General features: G+C 32.5%; 1 protein-coding gene across 3 annotated transcripts in view; it reads left to right on the top strand.

Annotated features, from left to right (window-relative positions):
* Positions 1-19,584, top strand: part of LOC145252615 (opsin-5-like) — a 1,137,249-nt gene that overhangs the window by 421,225 nt on the left and 696,440 nt on the right. For all 3 annotated transcript variants that reach the window (XM_080112328.1, XM_080112329.1, XM_080112327.1), the window contains one exon: positions 17,806-17,817. In XM_080112328.1, the coding sequence (XP_079968454.1) occupies positions 17,806-17,817 (12 nt within the window). The remainder of the gene's footprint in view (positions 1-17,805; positions 17,818-19,584) is intronic.

Genomic DNA, 19,584 nt, shown 5'->3' with positions numbered 1-19,584 from the left:
CTCCGCTGATATTAAATATGTTTTTCATAGTGATGCGATGCGTGTGTTCAGTATTCAGACGTTCTGTCTCCAACTTTAAGTGTTCACAGTGACCGGTCAAAGTTAGTTTCAAAGAGTGTTTTTTAGTCCATATGGTGAAGGTTTTTATGGCTTTTTTAGGGTTCTTTTTAAAGACTTTCTTTCCCCATGTATAGCATACACTCACACACAATCACATACGCATACATATACATTCATGTACATGTACACATGCACACGCACACGCACGCAGGCACACACACATACACACACGTACATACATAGAAATATATGTAGGAGCATACATATATACACATATACATACCCACCTACACACCCACACACGTACTCGCATACATCCACCGCTAACAATTATTTTTATTTTTTTATTATTTTTTATTTTATATATATATATATATATATATATATATATATATATATACTTTTATATATACGGATATCGTGTAAGAGTGTTCTGTTCCTGGTTATATATACTTTTTTTTTTCCCAACCAAAACACGCATGTATATATGCGCTTAATCATTCCGACATACGTACACGCACCCACACACACACACAAGTAAGATGGAGAATAGGTAAAAGATATATATACACACACATACACGCACATACACACATATATGTACACACATATATGTATGTGCACATACACTCACAAACATCCACATACTATGTAGGCACACACACATACACACACACATGCACACACACAGACATATGCAGGGGCTCACACATACGCGTATATCCATATCCACACGAACACATTTACCCACTCATACATGTGCATACATATGTATATATATATACACATACACACACATACATACGGATGTGTATACACTCATCCACCCATATATATATATGGGCACATGCACTCACAATCACACACACACATACATATTCATACATTCCACTTTATGTATATATTGGTTGAAGTTTCCTTTCCAATCCATGCACATATGCATACATGGATTCGGTCACTCAAACATAAGTGCACGTATACATACAAACAAGATGTAGCATAGATAACAGATGATATATAATTATACACACACGCATACACAATCATATGTGCACACCCACGCACACACACATATACACACGCACACACGCGCGCACATACACATACATACGTTTAATTTCTAGTTGTTTGTTTGTTTAAGAGAAATAGTACTGTACTGGGTATGGGCGCGCGCACCCGCGAAAGTGTGTGCGTGCCTTATTGTGCTTTTTTGTTGTTTCGTGCGTGAGGGTGCACACGCTGCACACCTACCCAAGTATGCATGCGTGTAAGTGTATTTTGTGTTTTGCCTATTTATGTGTATAATTATGGAGAGATGTTTAAGGCGGGGTTAAACTTTGCTATGAAATTTTTTTCTTGAGTTAGCAAGTAGAAGTAGTTGTCAGTTTGGAAGATGGGCATTATCTCGAATCTGCCTCCACTGCATGTGTGTATATGTTGTGATACATGTAGGTGTCTATTTTCCGCGATTTTGATGTTGGATCGGTGTAGGGCTACTCTATTACTAAGGTTTTTTGTAGCGCCTATGTAGGATTTATCGCATGCTGGACATTTTATTACATAGATCACGTTTTTTGAGGTGCAATCTAGTTTTATTTTAATTTTGACTATTTGTATGGGGTTCGTAAATGTGTATGTGTTTCCCTCTAATATTATGTTGCAGACTCCACATCGTTGTTTGTTGCATTTTGTGACTCCTTTTGTTGCGTCTTGATTGAGTTTGGATGAGGTAAGAATGCGTTTTAGGTTTTTGGGTTGGCGTTTGCTTTTTATTATTTTTGTTGTTTTAAGGAAATTGTTTAGTTTGCTGTTTTGGTTAAGTAGGACGAGGTTTTTCGTTATCTCTGTGAAAAGCTCTGGGTTGTTTGTGTTGTGTGTGGAGACGTATGTTAGGATTTGTTCTTTGTTTCGTTCTTTAGGGGTTCTCAAATCTTCTACTGGTATATTTGTCGCAAGTTGGATCCCTTTGTCTATAAGTTGTGATGGGTATTTTCTTTTTCTTAAATTTATTCGTAGTTCCTTGAGTCGGATTTTTCGAAGGTTATTGTCCGTGATTATGGTGCAGATTCTACGTGCTAGGGTGTAGGGAATTGATTTTATGCAGCTTTTAGGGTGGTGACTTTTAAAGTGTAGGTATTGTTGGGTGTCTGTAGGTTTGCGGTAAATGTCTGTGATAATGTTATTGTCTTTAATCTTTATCAGTATGTCTAGGAAAGGTAATTCTGTAGAGCTTTGTTCTATGGTGAATTTAATTTTTGGGTGTAGGTTCTGGAGTATGGTGTGTAAGTCTGTGATGTCCCCCCATGTGGGTTTCCATAGGATGAAGCAGTCATCTAAGTACCTTTTCCATGATTCTACCGAAACACAACTATCCAACACAAAAAACATATAACGACAACCCATTCAACCATTTATCACTGAACCCTCACAATATTGTACACAACAGTCATTTTACAAGGAGACATCACATCACCCTAAAACACACCACTCCTCGAAACAAGGAAACAAACAACTCCCAGCATTTTTAGGAAGCCCCCAGGGAACAACAATTCCAGGTTAGAAAAAATTAGACCCAAAATCATCAATTTATCCACATACTCCTTATCAAAGAACGAAATGGAAATACTGAAGCTGGCCTCAAATTCTGACCCACCCCTAAAAGCAATATAGCAGAACTAAAAAAGGACCTTAAAGAATTCGAACGGAAATTTAGACTAATAGAAACACTAGATAACAAAGGGGACAAAGATGATTCTTTAGTAAAAAACAAATCAACATATTTCCCTAATAAACAGAACAACACAAAAGAACTAAACAGCTACTTCGAAAATCTCTGGAACATTAACCTCCAAAAAAAAACACAAAACCACAAGCAACCTCACACATAAGCAAAAACAAGCACTCGAAAAGATCCGTAATAATAATGACATAATAATAAAGGAAGCAGACAAAGGCAGTGCCGTAGTAATCATGGACAGAACGTATTATGAAACAAAAATTACAGAATTACTGGATGACAAACACTGCTATAAACCCATTAGTACCAACATAGATAACACCACCATCTCAAAAATCACAAAACTTTGTACAACACACAACAAAATATTAAAAAGGAAAGAAAAGGACTTCCTCACAAATTTCATTACAAAGACCAACAACTTCTACGGACTGCCTAAAATCTGGCACAATAAAACTTGCAATCGATACACAAAACTCAGAATATATTAGCGCTCCAAACCCTAGTGACCTTACATTTAGACCCATTGTAGCAGGACCAGCCTGTCCGACAAGCAGACTTAGCAACTTAATAGACATCTTATTACAACCTTTCACAGATCAAGTTAAGAGCTACATAAGGGACGACATCCATTTTCTTACTACCTTACCACATACAGTAGAAAACGGGACACTATTAGTTACATTTGACGTTAGCAGTTTATATAGTAATATACCCCATGAATTAGGAAAAGAAGCAATACTATTTTGGATCAACAGACACGCACAAACACTACATCCCAGATTTACAAAGCAATTCATTATCAATAGTATAGACATAATTCTAAATAATAATTCCTTCGAATTCAACAATACCAACTACATCCAAACACTAGGTACAGCAATGGGAACGAAAATGGCACCGACTTACGCAACCCTTACATTAGCCTACCTAGAGGAAACCTTATATAAAAAAATAGAACAAAAATTTGGCCACAGCACTAAAATACTGTTTGTAGAATCATGGAAAAGGTACTTAGATGACTGCTTTATCCTATGGAAACCCACATGGGGGGACATCACAGACTTACACACCATACTCCAGAACCTACACCCAAAAATTAAATTCACCATAGAACAAAGCTCTACAGAATTACCTTTCCTAGACATACTGATAAAGATTAAAGACAATAACATTATCACAGACATTTACCGCAAACCTACAGACACCCAACAATACCTACACTTTAAAAGTCACCACCCTAAAAGCTGCATAAAATATATTCCCTACACCCTAGCACGTAGAATCTGCACCATAATCACGGACAATAACCTTCGAAAAATCCGACTCAAGGAACTACGAATAAATTTAAGAAAAAGAAAATACCCATCACAACTTATAGACAAAGGGATCCAACTTGCGACAAATATACCAGTAGAAGATTTGAGAACCCCTAAAGAACGAAACAAAGAACAAATCCTAACATACGTCTCCACACACAACACAAACAACCCAGAGCTTTTCACAGAGATAACGAAAAACCTCGTCCTACTTAACCAAAACAGCAAACTAAACAATTTCCTTAAAACAACAAAAATAATAAAAAGCAAACGCCAACCCAAAAACCTAAAACGCATTCTTACCTCATCCAAACTCAATCAAGACGCAACAAAAGGAGTCACAAAATGCAACAAACAACGATGTGGAGTCTGCAACATAATATTAGAGGGAAACACATACACATTTACGAACCCCATACAAATATTCAAAATTAAAAAAAACCTAGATTGCACCTCAAAAAACGTGATCTATGTAATAAAATGTCCAGCATGCGATAAATCCTACATAGGCGCTACAAAAAACCTTAGTAATAGAGTAGCCCTACACCGATCCAACATCAAAATCGCGGAAAATAGACACCTACATGTATCACAACATATACACACATGCAGTGGAGGCAGATTCGAGATAATGCCCATCTTCTAAACTGACAACTACTTCTACTTGCTAACTCAAGAAAAAAATTTCATAGCAAAGTTTAACCCCGCCTTAAACATCTCTCCATAATTATACACATAAATAGGCAAAACACAAAATACACTTACACGCATGCATACTTGGGTAGGTGTGCAGCGTGTGCACCCTCACGCACGTAACAACAAAAAAGCAGAATAAGGCACGCACACACTTTCGCGGGTGCGCGCGCCCATACCCAGTACAGTACCATTTCTCTTAAACAAACAAACAACTAGAAATTAAACGTATGTATGTGTATGTGCGCGCATGTGTGCGTGTGTATATGTGTGTGTGCGTGGGTGTGCACATATGATTGTGTATGCGTGTGTGTATAATTATATATCATCTGTTATCTATGCTACATCTTGTTTGTATGTATACGTGCACTTATGTTTGAGTGACCGAATCCATGTATGCATATGTGCATGGATTGGAAAGGAAACTTCAACCAATATATACATAAAGTGGAATGTATGAATATGTATGTGTGTGTGTGATTGTGAGTGCATGTGCCCATATATATATATGGGTGGATGAGTGTATACACATCCGTATGTATGTGTGTGTATGTGTATATATATACATATGTATGCACATGTATGAGTGGGTAAATGTGTTCGTGTGGATATGGATATACGCGTATGTGTGAGCCCCTGCATACGTCTGTGTGTGTGCATGTGTGTGTGTATGTGTGTGTGCCTACATAGTATGTGGATGTTTGTGAGTGTATGTGCACATACATATATGTGTGTACATATATGTGTGTATGTGCGTGTATGTGTGTGTATATATATCTTCTACCTATTCTCCATCTTACTTGTGTGTGTGTGGGTGCGTGTACGTATGTCGGAATGATTAAGCGCATATATACATGCGTGTTTTGGTTGGGGAAAAAAAAAAAGTATATATAACCAGGAACAGAACACTCTTACACGATATCCGTATATATAAAAGTATATATATATATATATATATATATATATATATATATATATATATATATATATATATATATAAAATAAAAAATAATAAAAAAATAAAAATAATTGTTAGCGGTGGATGTATGCGAGTACGTGTGTGGGTGTGTAGGTGGGTATGTATATGTGTATATATGTATGCTCCTACATATATTTCTATGTATGTACGTGTGTGTATGTGTGTGTGTCTGCGTGCGTGTGCATGTGTACATGTACATGAATGTATATGTATGCGTATGTGATTTTGTGTGAGTGTATGCTATACATGGGGAAAGAAAGTCTTTAAAAAGAACCCTAAAAAAGCCATAAAAACCTTCACCATATGGACTAAAAAACACTCTTTGAAACTAACTTTGACCGGTCACTGTGAACACTTAAAGTTGGAGACAGAACGTCTGAATACTGAACACACGCATCGCATCACTATGAAAAACATATTTAATATCAGCGGAGGCATATCTACAAACTCCCATTTTAAAGAAAAACTTTTTACGAAAATATCTGAAGAGAGCACACCCTAAGCTCGAAACGCGTTATAAAATATTTTAAAATAAAAATATGATGAAAACCTTTAAAAAAGCCCCACAATTGTTGATGGCTACACTCTTTTAAATATACATTTTTTTCTCTCGTTGGAACTACACAACCATCACTTTAAATATATATATATATATATACACACACAGAGGGATACCCATAAAAAACGGGCCCCAGCTCTAAGTAGGCCTCGTTTCTTAGTGTTTTGTCCGAATGAAATGAAACGTTTGTCATAACAAGTTTATTATATTCAAAGCATCACATCAAAACACTAGGGTCTTTGGCTTTTTTCCTCCGTTCTACAGCATATGTTCTAGATGTCCGCTTTTGTATTTTTTGGGGGGTCACACTGTATTATTATAATTATTATTTTTATTATTATTATTATTATTTTTTCATGTATTGATTATTGTTATCATTATTTTTCATACATACATTATTATTATTTTGATTTTTTGATGTTTATTATTCTTTTGATCATTATGACAAATAAATATTTTTCATATGTGCATTAGTATTATGATTGTTATTAATCTTTCATATATAAATTATCAATCTTTTCATTATTAATTTATATATATGTATATATATATATATATATATATTGTTATTTTTAGCATTGCTATGAATATTATAAATCTTTCATATACAGATTAATTTTATTGTCATTAATAATTTTCATATATGCATTATTATTATTATTATTATTATTGATTTTGCTGTTATTATTATTGTTATTATTACAGTAAACCCCTTTGATACGGCACTAAAAATTAGTAACAAAATGCAATACAGTATTTAATACACATGCGTATATCAAATAATATTATAAGTAACATCGTAAGCCGGAGCAAATACTGTAACCAAGGGTCCAAAAAGTATCGTCTTCCACATCGTAACCTGAAAAAAACCTCATGCTAGGCCCACAGTATCCCGATCCTGTATTGTATTTATTATTCATATATAAATTATTATTATCATTATTATTATTATTATTATTATTATTATTACTAGAATTTTTTCATAAATACATTATTATTATTATTATTATTATTATTGACTCACATGGAGCATTCACACAAGTCAACGACCGATCGGTTTGGAGACCTGTGGTGTTCTCTTGAAGCTGAGTGACAACAAGTCTCCCCAGACGTTCAGCTCTCTCCACCTCCTTCGATAGCATTTGCAAATAAATTTGCGTCATCGCAACAGCCCCATACGATTGATTTCTCGCTGGTAGTGGCCATTGGTTTGTACTTAAATTTGAGTGGCACTAAGCCTCCCCACGATCCCAGTTCTCTTTGCGCTTGTTCAGCGGAGGTCTGGCCAGCGCTCTCTTCTCGGTCTTTCCATCCTCCTTGACCCTTCTCGGCTCTTTGGTATCACTTTTCTATTGGAGGTGGGGGAACGGTGATGAGACAATGGGGGATACATGATGGTGGTGTAGAACTTGTTGATATGCAGCTTCGGTATTCTTCATTCCCTGTAAGGCTTCTTCGTTATATTGTCTTGTGTTATTCCCCACATTCTGGGGGTGTCCTTAATATTTCAGCCGTTTTCTTTATCGTTAGGTATTGTATTTTTGTAGCTATTCCTCTGATTCCAATTTCTGCCATTCTTTTTTCGAGGTTTTTCGGAATTGTTCCTAGTGCTCCTACTATTATCGGTACTATTTTGATTTTCTTCATCATCCAAATCCCTTTTAACTTTCTGGCTAGCTCTATGTATTGGCTTCGTTTCTCCTTTTCTTTCATACTCACCCTGTAGTCAGCTGGGACAGCAAAGTCTACGATTTGACAAGATTTTTCTTTCTTGCTAATTATTACGACATCTGGTCTTCTTGCTTGGATGGGTTTGTCCGTCTGTATGTCCATGTCCCATAGGATTTTGTGGTTCTCGTTTTCGAGTGCTGTTGCGGGTTTATGCTTGTACCATTTGTCTGCACGCTCAAAATGCAGTCGTTTGCATAATTCCCAGTGCACCGCCCTCCCCACTTGGTCATGCCTGTTTTTTGTATTCCTTTTGGGCCAGTTTGCTGCATTCACTTACTATATGGTTTATCGTTTCGTCTCTCTGTCCACAGAGTCTGCATTTGCTGTTTTCTTGTGTTCTATTGATACTTGCTGTGATATGGTTGGTTCTTATCGAGTTATCTTGTGCTGCAGTTATTAGAGATTCAGTTTCTCGGTTTATATGTCTTTTCGCATTCATGTCCAGGTGTTTTCGTTATTCTCATCTTTTGTCATTCTTATGAATCTTATGTGGAGTTGTTTTTCTTCCCATTTCTCTTTTCTCGTTTTGTCGTTTGTCTCTCTGTTTTCTGTTTTGTTGTTTTATTTCAGTGTCTCCCGCTGCCATAATTATCCTTTCAGTGTTTTGCATTATGCATTTTTCTAGTTCTTTTTTCGTATCCTTCACACAGTCTTCTATACAGATCAGTCCTCTCCTGCCGTCTTTCCTTTTCACGTAGAGTCTGTCAGTATCGTCCTTTGAGTGTAGTGCGTTATGCATGGTCATGAGTTTACTAGTGATACTGCCCATGTATTTATACCTTTTATTAGGTTTCTGCTAGTATTATTATTATTAGAATTTTTTCATTTATACAATATTATTATAATTATTATCATCATCATTACTAGAATTTTTTTCATATATGCAATATTACTATTATTATTATTATTATCATCATCATTACTAGAATGTGTTCCTATATACATTATCATTATTATTATTGTTGTTGTTATTGTTACTATTGTTATTATAATTATAATAATTATTATTTACTACAAATATATATATATATATATATATATTATAAATATGATTGTTAATTTTATATATATATTATATTTCTTGTTCTTTTTACTTACTATTATTATTAACCAATGATTATTATTAATATCCCTATCATTTATTCATATATACATAATTATTAACTATTATTATTATCATTATTAAGTAATATATAGATTATTTTTATGTATAATTATTAATGTTTTATTATAATAATTATCAACTATTATTATTATTATGATTCATTTATATACTCATTATCATCATTATTGGGTTTCATCTACATTTTATTATACTTAATTATGTTTTACATATAGATTATCATTATACTCATTATTAATTTTTCATATATACATTATTATATTATTAGTAACAATAATCTTTCATATATAGATTATAATCATGATTATAGATTTTTCAAAGACATCATCATTATTATTATTATTATTATTCATATATAGGTTATTATCATCATTATTTTTAATATATTACTATTAATTATCATTCATATACAAGTGATTATGATGATCATTATTAATGTTTTATATATACATTATTATTATATTATTATTATTATTATCATTTACTTATTTGGAGTAATCACACAAGCCATAATCAAAACTTTCTCTTTGAAAACAACTCGTGGAATTCTGTCGGGTCTGAATCACAACAAGTCTCCCCGATATCCATAACTCTCCACCGCTTTCGATAATTTTTGAAGACGAATTTGCGTTATTTCAACAGCCGTTTACCAATAATTTCTCGTTAGTAGCGATCATTGGTCTTCACTGGAATTTGGATGTCAATTTCTATTATTATTATTATCATTATTATTATTATCATTAATAATAATATTATTAATATTGTTAATAATATTAATATTATTTATATTATTACTATCACATGAATACTATCATTATCATCATTATTAATTTTTTTATTTGAAGCATTATTATTATTAAATTCTCATATATAGAGTATTATTAACAATAATAATAATAACAATAATAATAACAATAATAATAATAATGATAATAATAACAACAATAATAATAATAATTTGTATAGAGATTACGTTTATTAATAATTTTTATGTATAGAGTATTATTAATTATTTTTATTTAACTTTTCATATATAGACAATCATTATTATTAATTTTATATGGCGAGAATAGTATTCTGGCATATTCTAGCAGTTTACGTCATCTGCCGGTTCGAGTTAACATTTACAGAAATTGAGTGCTCAAATTAGAAAAGTGACGAGTTAGTACAGTGAGTCGAGACACGGCCGTGGTACATCTTTTGTGGGTAACGACGGAGTTTACTAATTGACGGTGGAGTGAAAAACGCATCGACATGTGGATTAGCATTCGCGTTAATTATATATTACGTCACAATCAAACCTTCTGGAATCCTGCGCTTTTCAAATGAGAATAGATTATTTCATATTTAAATGTAAGTATCTATAATGATGATAACAGAAAGTGTCTAATTTTTTTTGTATCGTAAATATGTCTTTTCGCTAAACTGAAAAAAAACATTATTTTATCCACATGTAATTAATATTTATTTACTCATCCGCTGTTTCTCAACTCTAACCGATTCAACACACTTCTTTTATTATGCATGAGTTAAAAGCTACTGGGATTAGTTGGACAATTAAGTTGATTTTGCAGGCGTTTACATTTGGTACAGAAAAATAGATTGAGATCACTAACACACACGCATACACAACTATTATAATAAAGACGTGTTTGTTTGTTTGTTCAGCATTTAGTTAATATGTTCAAAAGGTATATAGTTTCACAAATGAATTTTCATAATGAAAACGGACTCAAACGATTTGAATGGAAAATGGCCGACTTCACCGATTTCAATGACAATGAGATATGGGAGGATAGAAACATTCGTTGATTCTCATTCAATCCCGGCCAGCGTCGGGTCTCCCTGATGGTCAAAGTTAAGTAGTGAATTGAGGAGGAGAAGATTAGCGTTCCTCACTGATTTCGTAGCTACACATTTGAGAGATAGATAGAGGAGAATCTACATTGAGCGCTCGGATATCTACTTATCGAATAAAGAATTGAAGTGTTAGCTGGAAGAAAGCGGTCCTTTCATTCCTGGGAAATTGTATTGTAGTAAAAAGAAGAAAAAAAAGATAAAACAAGATAACTCTTAAAATAAGCCTTCGAGATTAAATGCTCCCTTGATTATTATTTCCCTACGTAGCTTTCATTTTTTTGACTGGGATTATGATGGAGTTCAGGCGGCAGATCAAGTATTGTTTGCGTTTCTGCTCAACAATCGAATGGTCCTGTTTTAATCATGATTCGAATTGAAATCCAAATCTAATATTTATCCCCATCCTGCTGCAGGAAGACGCCATACAAGGTCGGAAATTTAGAATTGAAAAACCAGAGCGGAAACGGAAGTGCATTCTTGCTTGCAAAATTGATTTTTATTTTTCACGAAATTTTGCATGAACATATATGATCATAAATAAAGAAAACATACTCGGAAATATTTTCAGATGAATCTATTTATATAAGGGATGGAGAGCTCTTTAAAAAATATTCCCAACTTTTCCAAACTTTTATTTATCAGGCTGAGAAGAAAGTCCTTGCGGAATTTTTAATTTTGATTTCAAATGATGTAGTTTCAAATATGTTTTTAACTTTACATATAATTTTAAGTAGCGTATTTCGCTGTGTCTAATCGCTTAAATTACAATCGTTTGAAAACAATTGTTTTATTTTCACAACGTTAAATACAAAGTGGAAAAAAAAGCAAATTCGAACAATTTTCGTATTTCAATTCAAGCTAGGCCGAAAAGCTGCTGATGCAGCTCGAGATATCAACGAAGCCTTGGGCCCATGAACCACTACTGAACGCACAGCACAATGGTGGTTTCAGAAATTTCGTGGTGGCGACGAAAGTTTTTGAAGATGATGAACGTAGGTCGGCCATCGGATGTTGACAACGATCAATTAAGAGCCTCAGTTGAAGCCAATCAACGCACAACTGTTCAAGAAGTTGCTTCTGAATTAAACGTAACGTATACGACGATTTCGAACAACTTGAGCGAGATTTGATGACGAAACACTTGATAAATGGGTGCCTCACGAACTGAATCACAACCAAAAGAAACGCCGTTATGAAGTGTCAACTTTCCTTCTTTTACGCAACAAGAACGACCCGTTTCTCGACCGGGTTGTGATTTGTAATGGAAAGTGGGTTCTTTAAGGCAACCGGCGAAGCTCAGCTCAGTTGTTGGACGCCAACAAATCTCCGGTACACTTCTCGAAACCAGAGTTTTACCAAAAGAAAATCCTGATGACTGTTTGGTGGCCTGCAACCGGTTTAATCAATTATAGTATTTGAATACAAACGAAACCATTACGGCGGAAATGTACTGTCAACAAATGAATGAAATGCATCAGAAACTTCGACAACACCCAACATTAATAAACAGAAAGGCCCAATTCCCTTACACGAAAATGCCTGACCACACGTTGTTAAAGAAGTTGAACAAATTAGACGACAAAACACTGTCTCATCCACCACACTCTCCAGACCTCTCACCTACCGATTATCACTTGTTTAAGCATCTTAGCAACTTTCAGCGTGAGAAACATTTAAAAAAACCTAAGAAATATCAAAACGCTTTCAGCGATTTCATCATCACCAGAATACAAGATTTTTACGTTACTGGCATAAATACACTTGTTTTGTGTTGGCAAAAGTGTGTTGATTCTGATTGTGATTATTTCGATTGATAAACTTTTGTTCCAACCGAGATATGTTCATCTGGTATTAAAAAATGAAGACCGTAATAACTTTCTTGTCAACCTGATATTGTTTACAAATATTCTGCATTTTTTATATTTTTTTTTTACATTTTTTAAACATTTTTTACATTTTTCATACATTTTTACATTTTTTAAACATTTTTTACCTTTTTTCATATTTTTCTAACATTTTTTTACATTTTCTTTGGCGTTTTTTACATTTTTTTTTTACATATTTACGTTTTCGTTTACATTTTTTACATTTCATTTTACATTTTTAACATTTTTTACGTTATTTTTTAACAATTTTCTACATTTTTTAACGTTTTTTTAAAACATTTTTTACATTTATTTTACATTTTTTAACGTTTATTTTACATTTGTTACACTTCTTACATTTTTAACCTTTGTTTTACATTTTTTAAAACTTTTTTTTACATTTTTTCAGATTTTATTACGTTTTTACACTTTTTACGTTTTTTTTTTTTACTTTTTCTTACATTTTTACGGTCTTTTTACTTTTTTTCTACGTTTTTTTAAAACATTTCTTGCATTTTTTTAAACATTAAAAAAAATTATTTTTACATTTTTTTACATTGAAATCGAGACTTTCTAATATATAAAAATACGATCGAGCAACGCCGGGATGTAAGCCAGTATATATATATATATATATATATATATATATATATATATATATATATATATATATATATATATATATATGTGTGTGTGTGTGTGTGTGTGTGTGTGTGTGTGTGTGTGTGTTCAAAGTCAGTTAAAAGCTACGATAATCAGTTATTTCTATTTCGGAATTGTTATTTTCAGATAAAGATCGATAATCTATACACTAATAGGATAGTGTGTGTGTTATTTATTTTGTGTGTCACGTTTACATCTGAGTGACTGTTGTTTAATTGTTATGGACTTCCATTTCTTGTAATAAATAATTTTACCAAGAATTCTTCATACGTTTTTGTTTCGGTTTCGATCATAGCTGATGTATTTAAGTCATTTATGTTTATAAATAATTTTATTAAAAATTCTTCATAAGTCTTGGTTTCGGTTTTGATTATATTCGAAGGAACTCCAATTATACATATATTTTTTCATAATTTTTGGTTTCAGTTTCAATTGAAGCTGATGCACCCAAGTTCTATGGCTATTTTTTTATTTTGGGTATCGCAACTTTATTATATATAAAAATCGGATGAACATTAACTCTGTAATTATATATACAACATCTGAAAGAATTAAAATATCATATTTAAGCGTACTTTACGACGGGCGTCCCTGCTAGTTTAAATAAATACTTTGGAAGTTTTAAGAAAAAAGCTACAATAATATCAGAATGTCTCCATTTACGCTGAACATCTACAGAATGCCAACGTCTATATATTACATATGAATGAGTACCCGCTGGAATTTCCACGGGTCCCGTTAGTTTGTATGAATTGAATTAGTTGGACTATTCCTCTCATTGTCTGAAGATTTTATCATTATCTGAATTAGAAAGAAATATTCCCAAATAAGAAAAATGGCCCCTGAATGAAAGCAACTTTACATCAGCCGAAAACAGTGTTCGTTTGAGTTCTAGTCTATGCCCCTCATTTCAATCTTTCACAAAAATCACTGGACTAGCTACAACCACTATCAACAATTTCCCCCACTCTCTATCCGTACCTAAATGTAAACGCAAATTTCATGAACAAAGCATTTTCTAGAACTGCCCGCCTGTTCAATATTGTTCCGCTGGTCTGCTTCCTCACCAAGTAACGTATGGTACCCTTCAAGTCCAATGTAAACAAGTTCTTGTTTAACAGTCTCCTTAAATAATGAAATTTTTTTTATCCAACTTACGACCTGGAGGTTGCTAAACAATAGGTGTAATATAATCGATGAGTGACTGTTGATTTCAAAAGCGCAGACTTACCATTTAAGCCAAATTGCATTTTTACAAAAATATCTGAAATACTTATTTTCTTTATAACATCTGACACCAACGTGTTTAGAATTATTTAAGTAGTGATTATTACAAGGAGAGACAATCTTGACCGATTTATCATTTAAAATAGTTACTTGTAATGGATATTTTAACCAAGTTGCTTTTAGATATTGCTGATTCTTTGCACTGTAAAATTTTTCTGTCGTATTTGTAAATATGTGTGTGTGTGTGCGCGCGCGCGTTTTTATCGAATTTTGTATTTAGTTGTTATTTGCACAGTTACACAGCGTTGGCCATAGATAGTATAGCCATCAATTTTTTTTTTTTAAATATGTCTAAAAAAAGTTCTAGACTCTTATCTCTTTCTTTCTCTGGAATCCGTCTTTATGTGTGCATCTATCTATCTATCTATCTATCATCAACCAATTCTCCTTCCCCTCTACCTCCTGCTCTTTTCTCTCCTTCCTATCGTACTCACTCTATCGAACTCTTTCTACACCACGCCCTTCTCTCTATCGAACTCTTTCTACATATATCTACATATATTATTTAACCTCTCTCTCTTTCTTAGGCAGACAGAAAATATCGCCTTAAATATAGACTCTCGCTTCCACCCTAATTATGTCCACGTTGACCTTCAAAACAACGATTACTACAAACAAACATGTTCATTTTCTATTCAATAAAGAATATATCAGCTTCGATGTGTGTATTGTGTAGTTTTTGACTTTTAAGGGACATAAACAGACAAGTGCTCTTTATGTAATACATTTTTAGCATAATGTATATATATGTGATGACTTTGTCAGCATGTGCGTGTGCAGAGCGGTTTCTACCAAACTACTCTGCTAATTATTGGTCTACAAACTTAAAACTTTATATAATAGGGAATTCGGATCTGTGAAACAAATTCGATTTGGTTTTAAGTCTATAAAAATAGCTGCTAAATGATCCAAATTGAACAATTGTAACTTTGCGGGCATACGTCGGCTATACGTGTTACTTCTTACGCATGCGCAAATATACATTTATACGTTTAACTACCTTAATTTGCATATGCGTTTAGCTCAGGTGGTAACGAATGACTACTCCATATTGGGTACAATATAATAATCAGTAGAGAATTGGCTCTATAATAATAATAAATACGGAATCTACATGAATTAAGATATAATATTTAAGCGTATTTTACAACCGGGCAACGCCGGGCTACATGCTAGTATTTTATAAATGTATATTAAATGAATGTGTTAATAAAACGGCTCTTGTATTCCGATTTTTCTTACAAAATAATAAACAAAATGTTCTGTTTTTATATATATTTCAGGTAAGCAACCCTTATTGATAAGCATATAATCAGCGTTGGCCAGTTGAGGTAAGTATGAAAAAGCTATATTTTTATAGGGACTTACATTTAAAAATAAGGTAAGAAAGTATGTTTTTAAATAAAATTAAACATATATGTGTTTTTTTTTTTTTTTTTCAAAAGAAATGTTAATCATAGTGGGTTATGGAGGTAAAATATCACCCAGCCACCCAACTGTTGATAAAATCCTCAATGCTTTCTAATGTCTGATTTGATATAAATAAACTTCACTTTTGTCTCGGTCAAATGCCAAAGCAATTTTATTGTTTTGTATCAAATAAAGCAAACTGAAGTGGTTGTTTTTTTCCCTGTCCCGTTAGTCCCTTCGAACTACAGAGTGTCCAAAAAAGTGTTTTAAATTTGAAAAGATTTTTAAATTATTTTTGATGATATCTTTCTGTAATTTTAACACAATCGGATTAAGACTTTGGAAATGTCTCTTAAAACAAAACGAAATTTAAACAATTTTTATTTATAAAAAAATAATGTCTTTGAAATGTTGCCAATTTTCAGCTTCGCATATTTGTGCTCTTTTCAAAACATAATCTCTGGATTGCGATTTAACTCCCTTATTTCGTTCCTGATGTTTTCCTTCAATTTTTGCAGGGTTTGGGGTTTGTTAACAGACACTTTTTTCAAGATATTTTCATTAAAAAAAAGTCGGGGTTCGTCAAGTCAGGGGAATATGGTGGCCATTTGACATTGCCATAGCGAGAGATATGCGAAACTGAAAATGGGCAACATTTAAAAGACATTATTTTTCATAAATAAATATTGTTTGAATTTTGCATGTTTATTTTAATTTTTGCAGTATCTTCCCCATATTGTGTTACAGAAAGATATCCTAAAAAATAAAGAAGATATTTACGCTCAAAACATTTTGGTAACCTTTTGGACAGTCTATACTAATTGATGCGTGTTTTTTAATTCGACTATACAACTGTTGGAAAGTACGGTATATGTACTTGGAACCATAACAGCTCATTTGCCATACATGTAGTTGAATTGCGGAAGAAAATGCGATTTTTACAAACGATTCCTTGGGTAGCATTTTACGAGGTCATCCTGTATGATATTGTTATATTTCATTAAAGTTAAATCTATTTTTGTATTCATTTTTTGTTTTGTTTTACAGAAATCCTTTTGGTCTAACTTCTTTTCATTCTCATGGTTTGTATTTCGGCCTGTATTCTTTAACAATTGTAACGAAAATGATGAAAAACGCAGTACTCAAAATTAGTGCACTTCTCGCGAAATTTTACTACGCATCCAAATACAAATTATTTTAAAATAACCTAATCTTTAAGTGGAACAAATCTAATGTTCGTCTTTCGAATGTTTTTTTTTTTACGTTCTGCGCAAAGAAGCCGAATTATTATTTAATTGCGTTGTTGGAATACTCGAACTCAAACTATTCTCAATAGCCTGTCCATTTTCAACGGTGAGAGATTTTAGTGTAATTTTAGACAACTTTCGTGAATATAAAAATATATTTGAGTACTATTTTACCCAAAGATTTGGGAACATGTTTTATAAAAAAAAAAAAAAAAAAAAAAAATGGCTACTGACTTGATTCATTAGTTTTTATCATCCGTTATATTTTCCAGCACTTAACAGAGGTAAGAAATTATCATGAAAATGAATCATGATTTTTATTGTTTTATTTTAATGTTCATACCGTGTTTATTTTTGGGACAGATTGTGGCACTTTTACTGTATAAGGACCGCGCTTCGCCGAAATCGTTCGGGCAGTTTTAGAATAAAAACGTCAGAAGGTGCAAAAACGCTGGTTGCCTTAATCTTAATAATAAAAAAAAACATAAAGAAAACATGTGAGGAGCCCGTTGTGCAGTTTAGTTACCGGTTCTATAGCTGGATTCCCTCTTTGTAGGCAACGTGTATAAATCGGTTACTGGAATGGGCTGCGTGTTCCACAAGCTGGATAGTTGGAGGTTGTCGTTGCTAGGACAGTGTAATAAAAAATATTTTTTAAAAATAAGGGCACATGTTACGAGTACATTTAAGATATTGAAATGAAGCACACTGAACTAGAATCATGTATTTACATATATACAAGGAATATTTAGTTATATAGAAAAGTTTCGAACGTTACAAAGCGTTTGTGTGTTTATAAACTAGCATGCATGTAGATAAATGTTCGTTGTGTTAGGTGTATCAGAATTTTTGTAGGAATTTTTGACACCCCTAACACGAAACTACGAATAAAATATAAAAAAAACTCGTAATTTCTCTTTTAAAGTGTGTTGTTTATTTTCTTTATAGATTATACTTCCAAAATAAACTGTTAAAGTTGTATAAAAAGTAATAGAAATATTTTTTTAAATAGTAATGAAATTAATTGAATTTTACGAGTTCAGTATTTTTCAATTTTTAAAATTTAAAAATCTATCAAAATTTTTCTATTGATTCTAATTTTACGATATTTTCAGGATCAATGTGAAATTTTATGCTCTTTCCAATAGACCGAATATAATATTTTAGACAAACGTTTTTTTTTTCATTCACGCCCCCCCCCCATTCTGAAATGTGTATTAAAAAGTAAATAATTAATTTACTCACCAAAGTTTTATATATCACAAATTGAAGATAAAAGATCAATAAATAATATATTCAAATTTAAAACAAAAGAAAGTGTTTTTTTAGAAATTTACCTGTAAAGTCCGAAGTTTAAAACCTTTCTTTTTTAAAAACCACGTTGTTGTTTTATTTTGTTGTTGTTTTTTTAAAATGAAACCTTGATCCTTGCTCCTTTAATTAAAAAAATAGAGTTTGAATTACATTTTTCGAGTAGTTATAAGTTTGGAAAGACAGGGGGTCGAATTAATTTACGCCCCCCCCATTTTGAAATATATATTAAAAAGTAAATAATTAATTTACTCACCAAAGTTTTATATATCACAAATTGAAGATAGAAGATCAATAAATAATATATTCAAATTTAAAACAAAAAAAAAGAAGTGTTTTTTAGAAATTTACCTGTAAAGTCCGAAGTTTAAAACCGTTTTTTTTTTAATCCCGTTGTTTTTTTGTGTGTGTTTTTTTTTTCAAATGAAACCTTGGTCCTTGCTCCTTTAATTAAAAAAAAATTAGAGTTTGAATACATTTTACGAGTAGTTATAAGCTTGGAAAGACAGGGAGTCGAATTATTCAATATTTTTCACGAAGTGTCTGACACACCTATCGTTGCGTGTATGCGTGCGTGAATGTATGCGAGAGTTCGTCGAGGCATACGTTGGAAGTTCATTGTGTGTGTAAGAGTTTTTTTTTTATATACGAGTTTCATTCCTGTCTTGAAAAAGGTAAACGCCCTGTCGAGGCGTGAACGTAATTTGCGTGTCACTTACATTGGAGGTTAGAATTGAAGG

This window comes from Euprymna scolopes, chromosome 29 (assembly GCF_053919585.1).
Source record: "Euprymna scolopes isolate OS-2025 chromosome 29, ASM5391958v1, whole genome shotgun sequence".
NCBI lineage: Eukaryota > Metazoa > Mollusca > Cephalopoda > Sepiida > Sepiolidae > Euprymna > Euprymna scolopes.
The sequence above is the reverse complement of the archived record's forward strand: the minus strand, read 5'-3'. Positions and strand labels throughout refer to the sequence as shown.